This window comes from Pan troglodytes, chromosome 4 (assembly GCF_028858775.2).
Source record: "Pan troglodytes isolate AG18354 chromosome 4, NHGRI_mPanTro3-v2.0_pri, whole genome shotgun sequence".
Taxonomy (NCBI): Eukaryota; Metazoa; Chordata; class Mammalia; order Primates; family Hominidae; genus Pan; species Pan troglodytes.
In genome coordinates this window covers 67,949,329-67,973,453 of record NC_072402.2, presented here as the reverse complement: position 1 = coordinate 67,973,453, position 24,125 = coordinate 67,949,329, and the positions used below count along the sequence as shown (strand labels likewise).

At 36.1% G+C, this 24,125-nt stretch overlaps 1 protein-coding gene across 1 annotated transcript; it reads left to right on the top strand.

Moving 5' to 3' along the window:
• Nucleotides 1–6,967: 6,967 nt before the first annotated feature.
• MRPS30 (mitochondrial ribosomal protein S30) lies at nt 6,968–13,398 on the top strand. Its single transcript, XM_517775.8, has 5 exons — nt 6,968–7,649; nt 9,094–9,239; nt 10,000–10,105; nt 11,197–11,373; nt 13,000–13,398. Exons 1-5 carry the CDS (start codon nt 7,049–7,051, stop codon nt 13,287–13,289), a joined length of 1,320 nt encoding a protein of 439 aa, XP_517775.2. The 5' UTR covers nt 6,968–7,048; the 3' UTR covers nt 13,290–13,398.
• The last annotated feature ends 10,727 nt before the right edge of the window (nt 13,399–24,125 follow it).

The window sequence follows — 24,125 nt, the reverse complement described above, 5'->3', positions numbered from 1 at the left end:
TAATCATGTTGAAAAGTAGTGAGTTCTGATCAATAGAATACTAATAAAAGGAGCTAGTTGGAAAGTTTGAAGATCCTGAATTTGCATTTTCTTTGAAACCTGAAATGTTATCTACTTTTTAATCAAACTTATCTAGGGGATTGAAAATTGGGGGAAAAAAAGTTATCATGTCACAGATTTATTTTGTGGTTGAAATTTCCTGTCATGAATACAGCTAACATATAGATTTTGCCAAAACAAGAGTTTTACTTCCACTCACTTATGCTATTACGTAACTACTACCAGTACCACCAACAGTGACAAATACAGACAGACAGATACTTTTCAGGTTTACAGGAGGATACTTTACAGATTATTTATCCTTGACTTACTCTTACTTAAACTAACAATTAACCTGAAAGTTCCATGCTGTGTTATAATCATGATACAAAATATCAGTCAGTAAGAAAAGTACCCCATGTTTTTCCTACAAACTTTTGCAAAGCACTGGGGTACAAAAATTGCTCTGAAATTGTATGAATTAATACATTTTGCAGTTTTTTTCTGTAAACATATTAAATTTAATTCATGGGAAATTTTCTGCAACATTATACTATTGATATGCACTGGGAAAATTCATCCCAATTACTGTTTTTAATTTAATGAATTACTCTTGCCATGACTATATTTTGTCGTTATTTTGTTTAGGTTTATAGGACACTAATGCCTCAGGGTTGTTCGCCCACAGTGGAGGACTCTATCTTGATTATCAAAGTTAAAATGCTCTTACTTCTTAGAGTCAAAATAATAGATAAAAATAATTTACTGATATGGCAGTCAACTTTCTCCATTTATCCACAGAATCTATGTCCTTTTGAGTTGACTTTAATTTTCCTCTGGAATAATGTCCACCTCTGTTTATAAAAATTCCATGGTGATCTCCTGTGTTCCAGGGATTAGCAAACTAATAACCCTGCCTAATCATTGCTAATGTTGTCCTATTATCCCCATATCATCAAGATTTTTTTCAGCTTCCCTCATGTTGCTTATTTCTGTGAAGGAAAAATCATGGACTAGTGAAAATAATATACAAGAAATTCTGAAATATTTTCCTTTATAGCAAGTGCATATAAATGAATTTCATATTTTCCCAATTTTAATTATTACTGAATTGTGCATACAATCTTAAGATGTTGACTCATGATCTTTCAAGAGTTTTTACATCCCTTCAAGATCCAAGGTTCTAGGTAACTGAAACCACTGGTATAAAAAACATGGGCTTCATGGTCTAAGATCATGGTTTCATGCTGGTCTGGCACTTAGGAGCTTGAGCTAATGTCTTAACCTCTTATGGCCTCATTTTCTCATCTACAAAATTAGGGTCATATGCCCTGATTTAAAGTATGTTGCTGAGAGAATGAAAACCAGTGGCACGTATAAAGTATTGGTGTTCAGTAAATGTTATTTTGCATCATTTTACATATGCACCTCATTAAATCCCCATAGCAAACTTGTAAAGTGGGTACTATTAGTCTCCTAATTAAGAAAAGTGAAAGTGGCAGAGCCTGGCTGGATCTCAGTTGAGTTTATTGAGCTTTCAAATTAGTACAGAGACTAGTTTAGGAAACACAAAGAGTATACTTCCGTGGATGGATATAGGCTGTTACATGTTGAACCTGTGGGAAAATAACATTCATCTTCATTTTTTCCTTTCTAACTATAAATGTAAACTATATTGAACATTCATAATCCTATCAGATTCTATGCCCTCTTTTATAACAGTAGTTTATAGTTTGCAACACTCCCTCTAATATCCCAGAAATAAAATCTTCAGATAACAGACTGAAACCATAAATTCAAAAAGTATATCTTTATATGATACCCCACTGTAATACAAAGGATAAATTTTAAAATGTAATTATTAAAGTAATTTGTAGTTCAAGATAAAATGCTCAGGTTCCCCTATTTGTACTATTTGTAGAATCACTGTGATTGTGACAGCTACCGATGCAGACCTACTGAAGCCTACTTAACCTGAAGCATATAATGGTTTCTCCCTATGTCCAAGAACTCTACGTCATTTGCTTTTATTTTTTAATTAAAATTTTATTTTAAGATAATTATAGATTAACAAGCTTTTGCAAGAATAATACAGCTAAATCTCCTGCACCTTTCACCCAGTTTCCAGGAACATCTTGCAGAACTATAGTAAAGTAATACACCATGATTGACATTGATACAGTTAAGATAGAGAACATTTCCATTACCACAAGAATCCCTTATGTTGCTCTTTTATAGGAATTTTCACTGCCTTCCCATCTCACTGACTCCTTAATCTCTACCAACTATTAATCTGTGTTCCATTTCGATAATTTTGTTACCTCAAGAGTGTTATATAAATGAAATCTTACCACATGTAACCTTTTGGTATTGGCTTTTTGTAAATCCAGTGTAATACTCTAGAGATTTATCCAGATCTACCGTATTAATTGTAACCACGCACCTGTTCAAGAACATCTGCTTGTTTGTTTCCGATGTTGGGCTATAATGAATAAGACTGTATCATGAAGAGGTTTTTGCTTGAAAATAAATTTTCATTTTTCTGGGATAAATGCCCCAAGAGTGCAATTGCTGGTCAAAACTTACCAAGTTTTACTTTTATGGATCATGCTTTTGGTATCAACTCTAGGAACTCTTTGCCTAGTCCTATATCCTGCAGTTTTTTTCTCTTATTTTTTGGTAATAATTTTATGCTTACATTGAAATTTGTAATCATTTTAATTTAATTTTTCCAAAAGGTGTAAGAGATAGATTGAAGTTTATTTATTTATTTATTTATTTATTGTCCAATGGATGTCCTATTGTCCCAACACAATTTGTCAAAGAGTCTATCTTTCTCCATTGATTACTGTAGCTATACATTAAGGCTTGAAATCAAGTAGACCTATCCTCCTATTTTATTCTTCTTTTTCAAAATTGTTTTAGCTAATCTTCATCTGTTGATGTGTACAAGTTTTACGACTTTCCAGACAAAAAAAGTGGGGAGAGAGGGAAGACAATATTTACTTTGAAAGGTGATTGTGACTATGTGATTATGCAGGAGATTTAAATACATATGAAGTTCTTAATACAGTAGCTGGCATATAATGTAGACACTTAGCTTCCTTCCTATTATTTCCGAACCAACTATCAGAAACCCTTCAAAAACAAACCAAGCACAAAACTGCACCTTTCTTTCCCCAAAATATTTTGTTCTCAGTTTTACATAAATTTGTTATATATACAACTGGGCAAGATATCTGCCTTACGTAGGAAATATATGTGAAAGAAACAAAGCTCAAAAAGAACCAGCTGCAACTCCCACTACATCTGTTGGTAGGAAATAGTTTCTGTTTCCTTCTCACCTCATCAATTTGATAGTGAAAAAGCTCTGGTAAAAACTACAGTTGATTGGGAAAGCTTGGTCTTATTCAAACATCAACAGAACTGTCTGATGCCCAACTAAAATTGATCAAGACAGATATTCAATACCAAAAACTACTGTGGTTACAAATATTATCCCACTCATCAGAACCTGTTTCTGAAGATGGTAACTGTGATTATTGGAAAAGTGTTCCATTCCACCTTAGCTGTACTGGCTTCCTTGTTAATCCTTTATCCCCTTCAGGTGTTATTCAAATGTCATCTTCTCAAGAAGGCCTTGTGTGATTAGTTTATTGAAATTATTCCACTCAATTCCTATGTCTAACCCTATTCAGTCTCCTTTCCTGCTTCAATTTTCTTCTTGGCTCCTAGCACCATCTAACTTGGAACATGTATATGTGACATATTTGGCTAGATTACTTCACCCATTAGCATGTAAACTCCATGAAGGCTTTTATTTTACTGCAGTATTTTCTGCACCTAGAACAGTATTGGTATATAGCAGTCACTTAAATATTTGTTGAATGAGTGATGTAGAGAGGGTTCAAAAAGCCATTGGAGAATGTCATGGCTTGACCGGTTTGAATTGTAATACTTTAAATCAAAGATCAATGGAAACATTAATAGGAAAGATCTTAACATCAATTTTCTTCCAGGAGAATTTAAACATAAACACATACAAATAGATAAGCACATGCTTTAGAAATTCTCCCATTCCCTTCTCTAAACCTCAACCCACTCTCTCTACCACCCTTCCCTAAAAAAATGAGAGATTAAAGAAAAAGTAAACACACTGTGTCCATGGGCCTTTTTCTCTCATCCGACTGCTCAGATCCTAAATTTTAGAGTCTTTCTCGAATCATCTTTTTCTCATTGCTTCCCATTGTCTCCACTGCTATTATCCCTTTAAGCCACAATCAGTTCTTGCCTAAAATATGGCCAATTGTCTGCTAACTGGTTTCCCTCTTCCAAATTTGACCTGCGACAATCTTTATTTCCAAATCAGCTACAATGCAATGGACTGGATTGTCTCCCTACTAAATTCATATGCTGAAACCCTAACCCCTAATGTGAGATAGGGACTTTATAGAAGTAACTCCGATTTAATGAGGTCACAAGGGGAGGGCCCTGATCTGATAAGATCCTTATGAGAAGACACAGCAAAGATGTTGTTTTCTCTCCACCCTATGAGGACACAGGGAGAAGGTGGCTGTCTGCAAGCCAGGAAGAAAGCCCTCACCAGATTCTGACCATATTGGCATACTCATCTTGGACTTCCAGCTTCCAGAACTATGAGAAAATAAATGTCTGTTGTTCAAGCCACCCAGTATGTAGCATTTTGTTATGGAAGCCCAAGCCAACTAACATGCTGAGAAATTCTTTTAAAAACCTAAGTCACACCATGACAACCTTCTGAGTAGAAGCCTCCAATGGCTCTCCAGTCTTAATCCTAGCAATTGCCTTCAGGAGCCTTTAGTTTCTGGCTCTTTTCCTTTGTAGCCGCATTTCCTACTACGTTCCCCACCCATCATTCCTTTCAACCACACTGGCCAATGACCTAATTCTTGAACCCATCAGGCATGTTTCCATCTCAGGGCCCTGTACTAGCTGCACTTTCTAGAATACCATTCACTGATACTGGTATGGTTCACTCCTCACTTCCTTCAAACCTTTGCTAGAAGAATGTAATCCTTTCAATAAGCACTGCAAACAACACTCCTCACCTGCCCCCACCCCCACCAAATACATTGCACTGATGATCTTCACTTCTCCAGCTGTTTTTTTCCCCGTGTGCTTATCCCCTTCTAACACATCATATAATTTACTACTATGATTATATTTTATTGTCTGTCTCCCTGTTAGAGTGCAAACTTTTGTTTGCTTTGTTCACTAAGTATCCTGAGCACTTAGAACACAGCCTAACATATAAAAGGCAATCAATAAAATTCATCAAGTAAAACTGACTGAGACGCCAGCAGCCTGGATTCCAGTCCCAATACTGCCCCTACCATGCTATATAACTTTGGCTTTATGTCTGTTTCCTTGTGTGTAATATAAAAGCTTTGGATCATATTAGATAGCTTACTTTCCATGGCTCTGACTCAGTCCTTTCTCATCCGTAGGCTGTTTTGTTCATTGCCAGTCTTACTCCACCTTTCCTCTGGCCCAGACTGCTCCACCCTTGATTAAGTATACTCTCTTTCCCACAGCCTCCTTCCTTGGTTCATAATGTTGATGATCAGTAAGTACTGAATAAATTGAAGTTATTTTGATTCACTCACAAAAAACCATAAAGGCACTTTCTGACAGGATTATGTCTTTTGGTGTTAATTGGTCTCTAGCTCTAATTTCTAATCCTAAAATCTATGCTGTAATACTATAAGAATTTAAAAAATATCAACCTAGGATTTCTATGATACATTCTCAAACAGTGTATTTATTACTTATTTACACAAAAAACTGTCACTTCAACTTAGATAAAATTGAGCACCTCACTTTTTAAATATTGAATATCGGTTTAAAGATCTCAAGTTTTTATATCCTCCTTTTGTTAACAATGTAGAAAGGATATTTTAGATTCCACTAGCAACTTCTCACAGAAGATATTATTAATGAAGCTGAAGTATTGCATTTTATTTCTAAAGGTCAGTTTAATAGACTTGCAATTTCAAAGTTTAACCGTACCATCTGTTTTAACTTAAAAATATACAGTTATAAATTCTTTTTAGCAACATTTGTGTTTTAATACCCTGAAGAATTATCACAATAAATCCAAATTAATATTCTAGTCCCTAATTACAGAAGAGTGAATCAATAAATTAGATTACCCGAAATGAGACTTTGGTGACTTTTAGCAGATATTTAGTGAGCACCCATTATGCACAAGTATTGATTTGTTGCTGAAGATTAAAAATTAAATCAGTCCCTTTTTAAGAGGCTCACAGATTAGTAAGAACAACTCGTGTTTAATTTATAATGGGTTTTAATACAAGGCAAAATTTAAACACACTTCTTTGATAGTTTTATTTCCCTTTTCTTTCTGTCTTCCCCAGTTAAATCCAAGTAAAAATACACCCCCCTTTCAAAATAAATATCATTAAACAAATTGTCTGTATTTAGCACAGATAAATATATGGAATTATTTTCCCAAAGATGAATAGTAGGTCACGAGTGATGCTTGCATAATTTTTAAATATAATCAAATATACTGAAAAACATGCTAGTACTGTATTTCCAAAAGTAAGTTTCTATTCCTAGAACTAAAACAGAAAAGAAGTGTTGTGAGATACATAAATGAAGCCAATAAATTTAACCAAGGGCTTACCATTTTCCTGCAGGATGTTTCTAAATAGTTCCTGGCAAAGGAGGTTGCCGTATAGGGTCCTACAAGTAACCTAGGTGGCAGCATCTCCTCCCAGCGTCAGGTCTAAGCACACAAGTTCTTCCTTCCATCTACAAACGCAGGAAACCACGACTGGAGAAGTTATATGATTGGCTAAACCATGAATGACGCAACATAACCCACGCCCACTGAGAATCGTCCTTTCCCAGACTGGCTCAGATTCCGCTTTCCGATTGGTCCCTACAGCAAGAGGGCAAGGACAATTGCTTAAGTTGACCTCTGGGTCCGGAATCGCGGGCAAAGATGGCGGCGGCCAGGTGTTGGAGGCCTTTGCTACGCGGTCCGAGGCTTTCATTGCACATCGCGGCTAATGCCGCCGCCACGGCTACAGAAACGACCTGCCAAGACGTCGCGGCGACCCCCGTCGCGCGGTACCCGCCGATTGTGGCCTCCATGACAGCCGACAGCAAGGCTGCACGGCTGCGGCGGATCGAGCGCTGGCAGGCGACGGTGCACGCTGCGGAGTCGGTAGACGAGAAGCTGCGAATCCTCACCAAGATGCAGTTTATGAAGTACATGGTTTACCCGCAGACCTTCGCGCTGAATGCCGACCGCTGGTACCAGTACTTCACCAAGACCGTGTTCCTGTCGGGTCTGCCGCCGCCCCCAGCGGAGCCCGAGCCCGAGCCCGAACCCGAACCTGAACCTGCGCTGGACCTCGCGGCGCTGCGTGCGGTCGCCTGCGACTGCCTGCTGCAGGAGCACTTCTACCTGCGGCGCAGGCGGCGCGTGCACCGTTACGAGGAGAGCGAGGTCATATCTTTGCCCTTCCTGGATCAGCTGGTGTCAACCCTCGTGGGCCTCCTCAGCCCACACAACCCGGCCCTGGCCGCTGCCGCCCTCGGTGAGCCTTGGATTCCGCCCCAGGGCGGAAGGGAGAGATGGGGATTGTACTGGGTTACTCTGCCGCAGATTTACCTCTCGTCATTTCTTTCTCTCTGCTTCGTTCATGTTTTCCTAGTCCTTTCGCTCCTATCTGGGGTGGCCTGGTTTTGTAACAGTCACTGCGTTAGGAATCTAGAGACTAGGTGTGTGTGGCTGCGCTAACACCTACCAGCTCTTCAACTCTGAAAGCCTGAGCTCTCCAGGATTCCAGTCCTGGATTCTACTTTGTGAGTGTTCAGCCAAATGGAAGAGCAGTGGTGATGAAGAGAAACGCCACTTAAGAGAGTGGGGCGGGCCAGGTTTCCTTTTGGCTGTTCCACCACAAAGCTGTGTGACCATGTGTCACATGGCTGAGTAGTAACTTCTTTTTACCTTAATTTTAAATTTAGTATGTCTTTTCTTTTTCTTTAGTAACTTCTTTTTTGCTTAATTTTTCGCGTTTTACGGTAGTCGTTCTTTGTCGTAGAATTGTGAAGATTAAATGAAGTATTAACTAAGATACCTAACGTTTACTCAGTATTTATGTGCTAGGCCCTGTTCTAAATTTTATATGTGCCAACTTATTAATGCTCACAATAACCGTTCACGATAGGTAGCAATGTTTTGGTAAATGAAAAAAAGACAAAAACGTAACAAACTGAGGCATAGAAACGTTAAATGTGTCTGCCTGACACCCTATAGCTAAGAGATTAGGGGGCGTCAAACTTCAAACTCCCATTCCAAGTTCCTAGTAAAAAATCAGCAGCTTCCGTGTAACTGTTCAGGGCGGACATGAAAAGTAATTAACGTATAAATAATTTTTAAAATTATTGTTTTTGACGCATTCATTATATCTTCTACCAAGTGGATGTCTTAATATTTATTGAAGTAATGTTAGGACTGTAGATGTGTGCTCAACCTAGCCTTGTTGTGTGCATGTTTTTTCCCTTCCCCAGTTGAGAAAGAAGTGGTCTTGAGGAAAGCGTCATGGACTTAGACTACTCCTGATGGATGGCCTAGAAAACCTGTTTAACTTTGTCAAGACCCAGGTTCCTCTCCTATAAAATAGAGATAATGAAAAGTATACATACCTTTGGGAGTTATTGTGAAAATTGAATTGGATGTTCATAAAATAGCCCTATTTTTATTTATGGTGAATGATATTCTTGTTAATCTTATTTTCTCTTATTACCCCTAATGAGGAATCTCTTTGGTTACTGTTCATTGTAATGATGGCACAAGTAGACAATAAATGTTTGAATGTTATATTTAAGTCATAATAGTTAAATTACCACATAACCCAGACTCTTACCTCAATCATTCCTAAGTTATCATTTGCTAAGTTAGTACTCTTTAGTGTTCTAATAGTAACCAAATTTATTTAGATGATCAGATGAAAAAAATTTTGAATATCTTTTTGATAGATTATAGATGCCCAGTTCATTTTTACTGGGTGCGTGGTGAAGAAATTATTCCTCGTGGTCATCGAAGAGGTCGAATTGATGACTTGCGATACCAGATAGATGATAAACCAAACAACCAGATTCGAATATCCAAGCAACTTGCAGAGGTAAGGATTTATTGCGATTATGTATCTATTGATATCTCATGTAGGATTTGTCATAGGCAGGTTGAGTAATAGTCTTAGTAGAATAAAATGTTTCAGGTGGATCTCTTGCCTTTCAAGTTTCCTTTTTGAAGACATCACGTCTCAAAAATCTTTTTAGCTTTTTAAATCTGCTTTGGTATACTCCATAAAGGTCAGATAACCATTTTAACAATAACGGGTTAAAGTGTCACTTTGCCTGACCATACAGATCTATATGTTTCTCTTAATATAAAAATTCTGAAATAGTTTACGATTGTAATTTGTGATTGTAATTTACTAGACTAGTCATAAATCAAGGAAGTTTAACAGTTATCAACTGGGCCATTTTACATATTTGCAGTTCTTTTGGAGAAAAACAAGTATATTTTGAGTATTGTCTATGCTTTCATGTCAGGGGTTGACACACTTTTTCTGTAAAGATCTGGATAGTTAATATTTTGGGCTGTACAGGCCATAAGTCTCTGTTGCAAGTGTTCAGCTCTGCTCTTAACAGTGCAAAGCACCATACACAATTTATAAATGAATATGTGTCAGCTGTGTTCCAGTAAAACTTTACTTGTAAAAACAGGTGGCTTGCTCGATTTGGCCCATCATTCAATGATAGTATTATCAAATCATTTTGTGAAACCACCTCATTTTAAGATTTTTAAATCTAATGAGTGTGAGTAAAATACATACTAATGTTGCTGTGAATTTAGGATGTCTTTTCTTTTTCTTTAAGTTTGTGCCATTGGATTATTCTGTTCCTATAGAAATCCCCACTATAAAATGTAAACCAGACAAACTTCCATTATTCAAACGGCAGTATGAAAACCACATATTTGTTGGTAAGTTTCTCTTTTGACATATTGTACCATAAATGTGTTCCAAGTGTCGTATGCAAATTTGGAGTATTGACTACAATGAGGAATTAATTCTTGAAGACCGAGAGGTTTACATAGTCTATGAGCAATATAATTCGTAATCTCAGGTTATTACAACATGCATAAACACTGGAAAGAAAATATTAAGTTCATTATTTGAAATTTTACTTGTTTCTACCAAAACAGAAGTATTTAACTTTAGAAAATAGGCTTTGTTGACTTATTAGATAGAAAAATTAATTTGTGTTTTTTTAAAAGTAAAAACTTTTAGAACTGGACTTGAGATAGCAATTGGCTTTTTTAAGTGTCCTATTTGTGCCATGCATGGTGGTAAGATGAGGAATTCACAAATTCATAATGTCTGATGTCTTCCCTCCCTCATGCAGCTTATTCTTTTGCAATTTTTTCTTCCTTTGTTAATTCCTACCCAATGTGAAGAAGTCTTAAGAAGGTTTTATACCAGCCCTCCAGACCTATTTTATCAGCCTTTTCTCAGTCACTGTGGTCTTAGGGAGTGACCTGCAAGGAACTTTTTGTTGAAAAGACTACCACTAAAATCAAGAATGTCAGCATTTCATGAAATGTTGCTACTTTTTTTTTTTTTTTTTTTACTTAGAAAAGTAGTGTAAAAATGATTTTTAAAAATTAGGAGCAAAGTGTGTAATTATTTCATTAAATAAGTTATTAAAGTCTTCAAGTGGTTGCATCCTCTTAGTTAATATGACAAGGAGACAACCATAGCTAATCATGACTAAGGGATTTGAGAAAACAGATCATAGAAATTTTAAATAACTTGTCTATATATTCTTTCAACTTCTTCCATGTTATTATGGGCTTTATGATAGCTAGCAGATTGAGAAATTATGCTTTCCTGTGAAATTTAATTTTATTATGATCCATAAGATATATAAGTAAACTAATATTCCTACTTATGTATTTAGAGTACTGAGAATATGATGTATAAAGAAGGAAAAAAAAGGCTCAAATACTAAAACATGTGCTCCAGATGTTCCACATGTTTGTTTCATCTGAAATGTTTTTATTTTGCTCTTCAGGCTCAAAAACTGCAGATCCTTGCTGTTATGGTCACACCCAGTTTCATCTGTTACCTGACAAATTAAGAAGGGAAAGGCTTTTGAGACAAAACTGTGCTGATCAGATAGAAGTTGTTTTTAGAGCTAATGCTATTGCAAGCCTTTTTGCTTGGACTGGAGCACAAGCTATGTATCAAGGTAAAAACTAATTTTATAGCATTTTCTTTGAAGGTATTTGTAACATTCTAAGAATATAATGGTTAAAATTTTTTCTTTGGGTTAAAACATAGGTTGAATCTTAACATTTTTAAACTTTTGCATTGGCACAAAGTACAGTTGTTTTAAAATCCTCGTTTAAATACTATACATTTGAAATCTGACACTGAGGTAGTTGTTTTTGTCTTTTACTTTGACCATCTTCTGTGTGAATGTACTTTTGCACACATTTCAAAGACTGTAGCCAACTAAGTCAACCCTTTCTAGATAATAGCTTTCTGCAGGTAGAAAAGGTAATGATTTTGTGGATTAAATATTTATATTACATCAATGGCTATCCTATATAATTTCTTTAAAGGTTATATCCAGGATTTGGATTAGGGGATTGTTCATTCATTCAGTAAACAGTAACTGCTTTTTTATATGCTATACTCTGTTCAAGATGCAGTCTTGAGTGAAACAGATCCTGCTTTCTTAGAACTTATATTATAGTGGGGATGTGGGGTGGTAAAAGATAATAAGCATGTAATGTTTATAACTAGTGGTAATACTATGGGGAAAATACTTTAGCCTAAAGAGTAGAATGATTTATAGGGGGGCAGGTATAAATGAGGTATGGAGAAGAATCTATTTTTAAAAAGTCATTCAGGGGAGGTCCCTAAAAATGACTTACTCTAAGACCTGAATGGCGAGGAGCTGCCTATGCACAAATCTGGGTAAAGACACTTCCAGGCAAAAGGATCAGCAAGTAAAAGTCCCTGAGGTGGGAACAGGCCTGAAATATTTAGGAACAACATGAAGGATAATGAAGAGTGGGACAAGGAGAATGATGTAGAAGGAGATAGTGGAAGCCAGAGGCTATATCTTCCAGGACTATTAGAGCTCATTGTGGGGCATTTGGATTTTATTCTAAAACCTGAAGTAATGTAATATGAAGTAGATTAACACTATGTGAATATCCAAGAGGAATTTTACTACATATTTGATTACTAGGCTCATCTTTTTTAACGTATATATGTATTTTAACCTTATACTCAAAATTGACTTAGATTTATATAATAGAATTGAATAGAGGAAGTGGGAGTAGGAGTAGATGGAATTAGACAAAGTAAGAAGTAACTTTCTTGAAGATGGTAGAATGGCACTGTTTACTTTTGAAAGATAAAGTACTTCTTTTTACAATAAAATAAATTCCATATGTCAACAGTATTACTCATTTGCTATCTCCATTAAACATGACATAAAATACGTGTGGAGAAATAGTTACTACTTGCTTTGGTAGTTGGGTAATGACATAGTACCAGATGTAGAAAGCATCAGTGTAGATAGAGCTTGCCGCTTTTAGATGAAGTAAATAAGACTGATGTTGTTGAAAAAGATTAATCATGAGATTGAGGATACTAGAAGGGAGGAAAATATTATTTGTGCAGAAATAAAATATAGGGTTAGAATAGAGATGATAAGGAAACTTTGAGGTCTTCAGGGATTTTGTTACATAAAGTATCTAAGTTGTAGGAGGTATTTGATACCCTCTCATGTCTAATGTGTTTGTTTTGTTTGGGTAAGATATATTCTATGTGTAAATTTCAGCATAACTTTCTTCTACAGGATTCTGGAGTGAAGCAGATGTTACTCGACCTTTTGTCTCCCAGGCTGTGATCACAGATGGAAAATACTTTTCCTTTTTCTGCTACCAGCTAAATACTTTGGCACTGACTACACAAGCTGATCAAAATAACCCTCGTAAAAATATATGTTGGGGTACACAAAGTAAGCCTCTTTATGAAACAATTGAGGATAATGATGTGAAAGGTTTTAATGATGATGTTCTACTTCAGATAGTTCACTTTCTACTGAATAGACCAAAAGAAGAAAAATCACAGCTGTTGGAAAACTGAAAAAGCATATTTGATTGAGAACTGTGGGAATATTTAAATTTTACTGAAGGAACAATAATGATGAGATTTGTAACTGTCAACTATTAAATACATTGATTTTTGAGACAAATATTTCTTACGTCAACCTGTTATTAGATCTCTTACTCTGCTCAAATTCATCACTGAACGATTTAATTTTAGTTACCTTTTGTTGATTTAAAAATAATTGCATTTGTATATTGCTAACTGATAAGACAAATTGAGTTATTGAGCTATTAAATGCACATTTTAATATAAATGCAGAAATCCCAAATAAAATGCTAACATACTGAATTCAGTAATTAAAAGAACCCACTGCAGCTGGGTGCAATGGCTCAAGCCTGTAATCGCAACACTTTGGGAGGCCAAGGTGGGTGGATCGCTTGAGTCCAGGAGTTTGAGACCAGCCTGGGCAACATGGCAAAACCCCATCTCTAGTAAAAATACAAAAATTAGCCTGTCCTGGTGGTGCATGCCTGTAATCCCAGCTACTCCGGAGGCTGAGGCACAAGAATCACTGGAACCCAGGAGGCAGAGTTTGCAGTGAACGTAGATTGTGCCACTGCACTCCAGCCTGGGTGACAGAGCAAGACTCTTGTCTCAAAACAAACAGAAGAACCCACTACAGCAGGGTAGAACTAATCCATTCAGTAATGGACTAATGTTAGGAAGTAATGCTAATACAGAACATTAGTTGTTCAAAGGAGAAAAATAAGGCTTTGATAGAATTCTCAATCTTGGTTTTAAAAGAAAAGAAAAGATAGATATTAATAGGACAGTATAATGGTGAAATGTAAGGGATAACCCCATTGAAATCAAATTAAGCTTTGAACTTTATATGCTTTATTTGCTAATCCATTCCAAGTGCCTAGATTCATAGAAGTAAGAAATCAATAAATGTTTGTTGAATGGATGTGAATTAATGAATTTAAGGTAGTCAACCTTTTTAGTTTGAGATCTAGTATATCTTCTTATTTATTTACTTTTTTTTTTTTTTTTTGAAACAGTTTTTGCTCTTGTTGCCCAGGCTAGAGTGAAATGGCACAGTCTCAGCTCACTATGACCTCCACCTCCTGGGTTCAAGCAATTCTCCTGCCTCAGCCTCCTAAGTAGCTGAGATTAATTACAGGCATGCACCACCATGCCCGGCTAATTTTTTGTATTTAATAGAGATGGGGTTTTGCCATGTTGGTTAGGCTGGTCTCGAACTCCTGACCTCAGGTGATCCACCCACCCCGGCTTCCCAAAGTGCTAGGATTACAGGTGTGAGCCACTGCACCCGGCCTATTTACATCTTTTATTTCTTAGCAACGTTTAGAGTTTCTTTTATCTCCATGCATTTCCTATGTATGCCTACATTTTTGTGTAATTGGAAATGGACTTTTTCTTTCCAATTATATACTTCTTTATAGTTTTTAAAAGTGGCTTTTATAGGTGATACTGATAGCTATATATTTATCTTGTAAAAGACCAATTTAAGTTGTTCATTAAAGCCAATAATTTGTCAGCTGATTCTCATGAGGTGTATATAACCAATCTGATTTGCATTCTTCTGAAACTGCTTATCAAATAGATGGCCATTAGCCCCTAAATGGCAAAATCCACTGGACAGTTTTCTGTATTGTACTCAGTAAGGTCTGACATATTTTGCATGTTTGACCACTCCTTCATTTTTAAAATAGTTTTTTTATTGCCTTCAGTGGAACATGCTCTTGGTTTTCCTCCTATCTCATTTGCTGTTCTGTCATATTTCTGTTTGCTGTTCTTCCTCTCACTTTTCTTCAAATATTGGTGTACTTTTTTTTTCTTTTCTAGACTCCATTTTTGTTTAACCACACTCTCCCTAGATGATTTTATCAAATTCCATGGATTTAAATATATTTGAAGCACATTCAAAATTAGTTTGATTTCAACTTTGTGTTTTGTATTTGAATGATAAGCATCAGCATTATAACTAAACAGACTGTGTGGTTAAGATTATGGACAATTTTTCCCTCTAGTTATCTAATTTTCATAATTACCCCCAGAACGTGAGAACATTATTTTTATGATCAGAAAGTATTTTAAGAAACTAGTTGAGTGGACTCTAATATGGAACCATCAACATGTATCAAATTCCACTTAATTATAAGCAAATTCACTATGAAATTATATTTAAAAAGGCATTTCATGATTACATTTGTTATTTAAGAAAATGTTATTTAAAGAAATTTACATAAGTTTCATTATACATGTATTTTAGCTTACTCATTCTGGAAATGGAAAACTTAGATACTAGGCAAGAGGGCTTTAGATTTTTTTTATGAGATATTTTAATAGACCAGTACTTAGGTCTTAATATTTGTGTTTTTCAAAAATTTATGTTAAAATCCTAACCCCCATGACTATAGTATTAGGAGATAGGGCCTTTTGGAAGGTGACTGCAGAGGGGCAGCACCTTCAGGAATAGAATTAGTGCCCTTATAAAATAGACCCAAGGGAACTTTTTCATCCCTTACACCCTGTGAGAATATGATGAGAAGGCACCATCTATGAGCCAGAGAATAGATCCTCACCACACACTGAATCTGCTGGTGCCTTGATCTTGGACTTTCTAGCCTCCAGAACTGTGAGAAACAAATTTCTGCTGTTTATAAGCTGTCCAGTTAATGGAATTTTGTTATTGTAGCCCAAATATACTAAGACAACAACCAATATAGTTAAAATTACTATGCATGTTCTACTTTATATTAAGTTCTAGTGTACGTTGTATAATGCTTACATCAAATAAAAGGTAAGGTTAATATACATAAAACATGTTTAGGTAGGATAATTGTAAAAATTATTTATTAGAGAAATTGGTAAAATTGTGGCTTTGCGTAGAGGCAGGAGAAAGAAAAGAGCAAGGCACTAGTGAGAAAAATTGCTATGGAGAATATTGAGAATCGATACAAGGAGACCTACAGGTTTACAACATTAATATTGGCCAATACTTGATTGGACAGTTTAAATTTTTCAACCTGAAAGGCCTTTGTGCCCCAAAGTTTGGTAAGGAGATTTTGTAAAAACAAACAACAATAGCAATAAAAAATCAGGGAAGATTAAGAGATTTCATAAGGAGCAAGAATTTATAGGTAATACTTAAAAGGTATAGGTATGATTACTATTTTGGTGAATAATAGGCACATGGTAGACTGAAATTCGGCAACAGCTACTGTGCAAATAAGCGTATCTGTGATTATGGCTTATATCGGGTTGGGGACCCCTGTTGTAAGCCATTCTTTTTAGTACAGGTTAAGCTCCATTTCTCAATCACAGTTCTGTTCTTTTCATCTGTGGGAAATAATGAATTCTGTTTCAGATTTTGATTGTCTTTTGTGTTCTTTGTCATCCAACAGAATTGCACATTTCACTTTGTAAAATTTTTATAACTGGCGTTTGACACTTGAAACTGGCTTTTGAGTCTTCTATAATAGTTTGTGCAGAAGTCTGAGGTTTAATGTTATGATGGCCTTATTCATACTGTAGAAATACATACTGCAGCAATATGCACCCAAATGGTCAATAAGCTTTTTAAATGAACTAGCTAGATTTTTAGTTTTGATTTTAATTCTTGGTTTGAATTGCTAAAAGCTATCTTGACCTTAGGAAAATGAAAGCTTACATGAGGTTTAGCCACTTAAAACAAAGTATTTCTTTGTGTCTCCAGTTCATGTGAAACCTGACTTTTATTTACAATATTTATGTTAGGAGCACTTTTATTAGGATCTTTTGAAGCCTTTCAAGAGTTTTCTTTCAGTTATTATTAATAGTACTAATAAAGAAGGTGAGCAGGATTTAAAGCTGAAAGGAGCATCAGAGATAATTGAACTTTGTTTATGCCATTCATTGTTACCCTATGCAATGTCTTTTGTTTGTTTTTAATTAATTGCCAATATTTAAGAAGAGGGTCATAGAACAGTCATTATTCCACATTCTCTTGAAAAACTGGAAGATCTGGCAACTACAGGTTTATGTTCTTGCATGTTAACAATATACAGGGACTGGAATTACCTGCTCTGAGTCCCTTTAGATGTGCATACTCTCTCCGATTTGCCACAGTTCCCACCAATTCTCATTTCTCCTCTCTTTACTTGGCCCACATCATTGGGCCTATCTCATTAATTTCTATTAAATATTTTATTACTGAGGCCGTTAGTTTATGACCCCTGAGGCCAAGACAGCTGTTAAGAACTTGCATTACTGGTGGCAAAATTATACCTTTACGATTACTTACTAGGTTTTAGAAATCTCACTTTTCTAACAAGAGGTATTATGGTAATCATAAGTTCAAAAGAATTAAAGTTCATTTGAGATAATTAAATCAAAACCTCTAGTCTGGGTTGGAGGGTGATAAAGTTATCTGGCGAAATATATGAACTTCTGTTACCTTCCTCTTCTGCTAAATGAATGGTAAAATGAATCCTGATTTGTTTAGGCAGTTTACTTATGAAGTTGGGAGAATTTTTTTTTTTCTTTAAAGGACTGAGTCTGGCTCTGTTGCCTAGGCTCAAGTACTGTGGATCTTGGCTCACTGCAGCCTCCACCTCTTGGATTCAAGCAGTTCTCCTGCCTCAGCCTCCCGAGTAGCTGGGAGCCACCATGTCCAGCTGATTTTTGTATTTTTAGTAAATGAGTTTTCACCATGTTGGCCAGGCTGGTCTTGAACTCCTGACCTCAAGTGAGCTGCCTACCTGGCCTCCCAAAGCTCTGGGATTATAGGTGTGAGCCACTGTGCCAGGCCTGAGGTTGGGAGAAATTTTGTCCATTTCTCTAGAACCAAAATTGGCAAGCAGAGAGTATTTGGATGTTACACAAAATATTTAGTTTCCCTTTCTAGCCTAAATTGGGTTGTTTATAGCACCCCTCTCTCCATTTGAGAAAAATGGTTAGGATGCTGGTGCAGGGATGAGGCCTTATTAAAACAGAGAAGGTACCCAAATAGTGGTTCAAACACAGGCTGGCTAATAAGCTGTGAGGTGACTTACCAAAAAACAACAACAACAAAAACCCTTGAACTTCTGCTTTCAACTTCTACTTTATGCTAGATTATTTGGTCCAATCTTCCTGGTCTAACACCTGGCTACATATAACAACAAACATCTGCTTGAATGTGTTGGAAAGGTGATGATTAATTGCCAGGCTGATACATTAAATAAAATGGAAATCTCAAAAGTTGAACTTGCTATTCAGTCTGCTTTTGCTCTGGAGGGGGGATTTGTTAGCCAAGAAGAGGCTGAAAACATGAGTAGTGTACTTTGGGAAACTAGAAGGACGAATGTTAAAAGTATACGACCTCCAAGGTTGTGACTCTGGTAGAATTCTTTGGTTAGAGATCCTGAAGGACAGCATCCTAGGGATAATGGTGAAACAGAAGTAGACCATTCACATAGAGTGTAGTTTAGCATTAAATCATCAAGGTGGCTTAGTAAATTGCGAGATTTTGAAAGTGGACTAAGGTGACCTTAGGTTTCTAATGCCCCTAGGAACCTGAAAGATACAAACCTGGAGGAAGAATATTTTCCTAGGCCTCAAATTATTTGGGTACTTTTTCAAATACAGTATCTCCACATACCCTGGATACAGGAGGAGAAAGACGGAATGAAAACTGGCAGAAACAGTAGACCCAAAGGGGCACCAAATAATTGCATTGTGAGGTAGACTTTAAGTATGTTTACTGTATTCAAGGAGATAAAAGATGGAAATTTTTCATATAGAATTGGAAACTATAAAAAAGTCACTGCAGATTTGTTAAAAAAGAAAAAGCCAAATATAAATTTGAAAACTTGAAAAACCAAACAGTGAAAATTAAGAACTCCAAATGTGTTAGTTATCTATTGCTGTGTAACATACTGCTCAAACTTGACTTAACATACGTTTATTATCTCAGTTTTTGTTGGTCAGGAATCCAAGCATGGCCTAAGTGGGTTCTCCGCTTTAGGCTGCAATCAAAGCATTGGTCGGGGTAGGGTCTCCTCTGGAGGCTGAGCTGGGGAAGGATCTGCTTCAGATTTATGTAGTTGCTAGCAGGTTCTTGGACTGAGGACCTCAGTAGCTTCCTGGCTGTTGGATGAAAGCATTCTTCAGTTCCTTGTCCCATGGACCTCTCCTTTAGGACAGCTTACAACCTGGCAGCTTGCCAGAGGGAACCTATAGAGCCCATAGAGTGAGTCTGCTAACAAGACAACTGAAGAGAGAGAGAACCAAACTGAAAATGAGAAAAAAATATTTAGAATTAATGTCTTTGTAAACTTTGACTCTATTACTCTGCCATCACCTATAAGGGGGAATTGAAATATACCCATGCTGGGAAACAATGGAAGTAGTGTGGAGAAAAGTATTAATAAGGATATATTTTAATTGAATGTAGGAGCTTAGAAATAAGGACAGTATTAGGGAAGAATGGATTATTAAACTAGATATTTAGGAATCCTCTTCATACTTATTCAGGACACCAGTGGGTACCCAATCTGTACTGTTTTTACTGATCTTTGTGCAATTTGCTGCTCAGCAGATATTTTCAATGCTGATTGGTAATATGTCAGTGGATAACCAGTGGAAATGCATGTCTATTAATTACTATTGCACATAATATTTATCTTGTTTTTATATTTTGCACAGGATTTTCAAGGTGCTGGTATATTTCTGAGCACTGTAAAGTTTTCTTTGAGAAATAAGTGTTTATTTTTAAATTGCGTTGTCTCATGGGAGGGTAACATTTGTAAATATACTTCAAATTAGTGTTGTTCCCTTTGCTTTCTTTTTCCTGACTCAGAAACAGAGTGCTTTGACTGCTCTATGTTGGGGCCATGTTTTCCGCAGACTTGAACCCAAGCCAGGCCCTTGAATGTTCCCAGGCACGGATAAACTTGTTTAGACTGCCTGAAACACCAAAACATCAAACGTGTTGCTAAACATGTAAATACTAGCCCCAACCCTGAACCCGATTCCTTAAGCCCCCATATAAACTCCATATCCGATTCCCCATATCTAGGTTAGAACGTCTCTTTTCTCCCTGTCAATCATGAGGACTAATGCAGCACACAATGTATACAGTACTAATAAAGGCTTTGGACTTACCACTTCCTTCTTTGAAATCCCAACTGGTCGCATCTTAGGTTGGTTTGGGGCAGTCCCTTGTGGGAACTCTCCTGCTATTCTGTCTGGTTTTGGGCCTTACTGCAGTTGTGGTTTTGGGTGGTTGGAACAAGCATATATTTCAATAAGTACGTTTTTTAAATGTCCAGAAAACAACATGACACAACTGCAGGTCGAGAGCCAGTTTTAGTTTGTCCCATAAGCTTTCTGTCTTTGTTCAGTTTAGTTATAATGGAGAAAACCTCTTTAATGTTGACAGGATTTCTTTAGAAAAAAACCATTGCTATATCTGAAAGTCCAGTTTCAACTGGCAAAATTGGACAAAAGCAGCAATTTGAAAAACCAAGCTACTTATAACTTGATAAAGTCCTCTATAAACTAAGTCATTATATTTCTCCTTTTAAATAAACCATTGTAAATTTAATGTTCATATCAGTTGAGTATTAGTTTCCAGCTGGATTCATGCTGAATAAAGTCCAGAAACTTTCTTTGTGATTCGAATAGATGCGCAGGAAGCTGGGAAGGAAAAGAAAAGCATATGGTGAGTAAATTTCTTAATGCCAGGTATTACATTAACATGAAAGCAGCCAACATTCAGCATTCCTATTCATTTGGAACTCAGTGAGAACGTTCAGTTACTTATCACTGACTACTTAAGGGGACATTTGCCTATTTATTTACAATGCTCTGCAGAAGTATCCAGTAACATTTATGAATTTATTTGTATATATCAAATATTATCTTATGTTCTAATGAATTTTATCCATTTCAGGTAGAGAATGGATTATTCTGAAAACTAGATTTTCATATAATTTTGTTTTTAGTTTCATTTTTCATTTTTAAAATATAAGATTTTTGTTATTGCTATAAAATACATGATCATTACAGAAAATCTGAAAAACAGTAGGGAAGATAATCTCATGCTGTTAACATTTTGGTATATCTTTTATAGATTTTTGTTGATATTTTGTTTTTCAGGTCATACTATAGATAAAGGTTTTTACATTTGTATTTCATAATCACTTTTCCTCATTATACATTTCAGTATTCCATAAGTAGTCTTTGGGGGTATTTTGTAGATAATTGAATATAAAATTATTGTAAAATTAAACACTAACAGAAATACATAAACATGAAATTTTCATCAGTTCACACTCATTACAGGGAGAAAAGGAATCACAACTTTTTTCTATTATTAAAAAAACCCAAGCATGATAATTATATAAGATTAGCTAATGTGGGTGTAAATATATTTCATGTTGGAATAGTTCACAAGTACACAGATGATTAAATCCTGACTTCCAATATATTTGCAAGATTTCCATATCTTACCACCTGGGTGTGATTCATAATCAGATAAATAAAGGATCTGTGTATTTGGAAAGCCTTAAAAGAAGGAAAAAATATCTATATAATTATCCTCTGGTAAAGTATACTTTGTTTCAACCTAGAGTTTTAAATGCCATTTGAAAGAACAATTCTAGAAGAGTTCTATCAGTCTAATTCTCATGTTACCTGAAAATATAAACAAGTTTAAAGTCAGTTTGACAGTTGAATCTGAAAGTCTAGATTGAAGTCATGCTTTAGTCATTAGCTAAGTGACTTAGGAGCAATAAATTTTTATTGAGTTTAGTTTCTTCATCGAATATATTGAGTGGATTGGATAAGAAGATATTCTAAATCCCTCCTAACATGATGAATCATTCCTTCTAAGCTTCTCACTGCAGATGTAATTTGCCATTAACACTATTTTTTTAGCTTTCTTTTTTAAAACTCCTGTTTCCAAATGACAAAATAATAATATTCTTAAAGAGCTAGAGAATTAAGAGAGGTTAGCTTGCCCTTTCGCTGAATTTCCTCAGTTGCGATATTTTTCTTTCATACTGTTTTCCACCATAACAATATCCCCTGAGGCTAGACTCATATACTTTTAGAATAAAAAGAAATTTCATTATCAAGTGGAACGAATGATTCAATGCTCAAATGTCCTCTCAAACACTTGCACCAAATATTCAGTTCCCTCTGTGCTTGAAAGATAAAGATTTATTACCTCCCAAAGCTGCTACTTTTCTGGTTTGAACTATACTGATTATTAGACAATGCTTACTGTGAGTTGAAATCTGTTTTCTGGTAGCTTCTCCTTCATCTTAGCTATACCTCTTTTTTTGTTGTTGTTTTTTAATTAAGTTTTAGGGTACATGTGCGCAACGTGCAGGTTAGTTACATATGTGTACATGTGCCATGTTGGTGTGCTGCACCCATCAACTTGTCATTTAACATTAGGTATATGTCCTAATGCTATCCCTTTCCCCTTCCCCCACCCCACAACAGGACCAGTGTGTGATGTTCCCCTTCCTGTGTCCATGTGTTCTCATTGTTCAATTCCCACCTATGAGTGAGAACATGCGGTGTTTGGTTTTTTGTCCTTGCAATAGTTTGCTGAGAATGATGGTTTCCAGCTTCATCCATGTCCCTACAAAGGACAAGAACTCATCATTTTTTATGGCTGCATAGTATTCCATGGTGTATATGTGCCACATTTTCTTAATCCAGTCTATCATTGTTGGACATTTGGCTTGGTTCCAAGTCTTTGCTATTGTGAATAGTGCCGCTATAAACATATGTGTGCATATGTCTTTATAGCAGCATGATTTATAATCCTTTGGGTATATACCCAGTAATGGGATGGCTAGGTCAAATGGTATTTCTAGTTCAAGATCCCTGAGGAATCGCCACACTGACTTCCACATTGGTTGAACTAGTTTACAGTCCCACCAACAGTGTAAAAGTGTTCCTATTTCCCCACATCCTCTCCAGCACCTGTTGTTTCCTGATTTTTTACTGATCACCATTCTAACTGGTGTGAGATGGTATCTCACTGTGGTTTTGATTTGCATTTCTCTGATGGCCAGTGATGATGAGCATTTTTTCATGTGTCATTTGGCTGCATAAATGTCTTCTTTTGAGAAGTGTCTGTTCATATCCTTTGCCCACTTTTTGATGGGGTTGTTTGTTTTTTTCTTGTAAATTTGTTTGAGTTCATTGTAGATTCTGGATATTAGCCCTTTGTCAGATGAGTAGATGGCAAAAATTTTCTCTCATTCTGTAGGTTGCCTGTTCACTCTGATAGTAGTTTCTTTTGCTGTGCAGAGGCTCTTTAGTTTAATTAGATCCCATTTGTCAATTTTGGCTTTTGTTGCCATTGCTTTTGGTGTTTTAGACATGAAGTCCTTGCCCATGCCTATGTCCTGAATGGTATTGCCTAGGTTTTTATGGTTTTAGGTCTAACATTTAAGTCTTTAATCCATCTTGAGTTGATTTTTGTATAAGGTGTAAAGAAGGGATCCAGTTTCAGCTTTCTACATATGGCTAGCGAGTTTTCCCTGTACCATTTATTAAATAGGGAATCGTTTTGCCATTTCTTGTTTTTGTCAGGTTTGTCAAAGATCAGATAGTTGTAGATATGTGGCATTATTTCTGAGGGCTCTGTTCTGTTCCATTGATCTATATCTCTGTTTTGGTACCAGTACCATGCTGTTTTGGTTACTTTAGCCTTGTAATACAGTTTGAAGTCAGGTAGCGTGATGCCTCCAGCTTTGTTCTTTTGGCTTAGGATCGACTTAGCAATGCGGGCTCTTTTTTGGTTCCATATGAACTTTAAAGTAGTTTTTTCCAGTTCTGTGAAGAAAGTCGTTGGTAGCT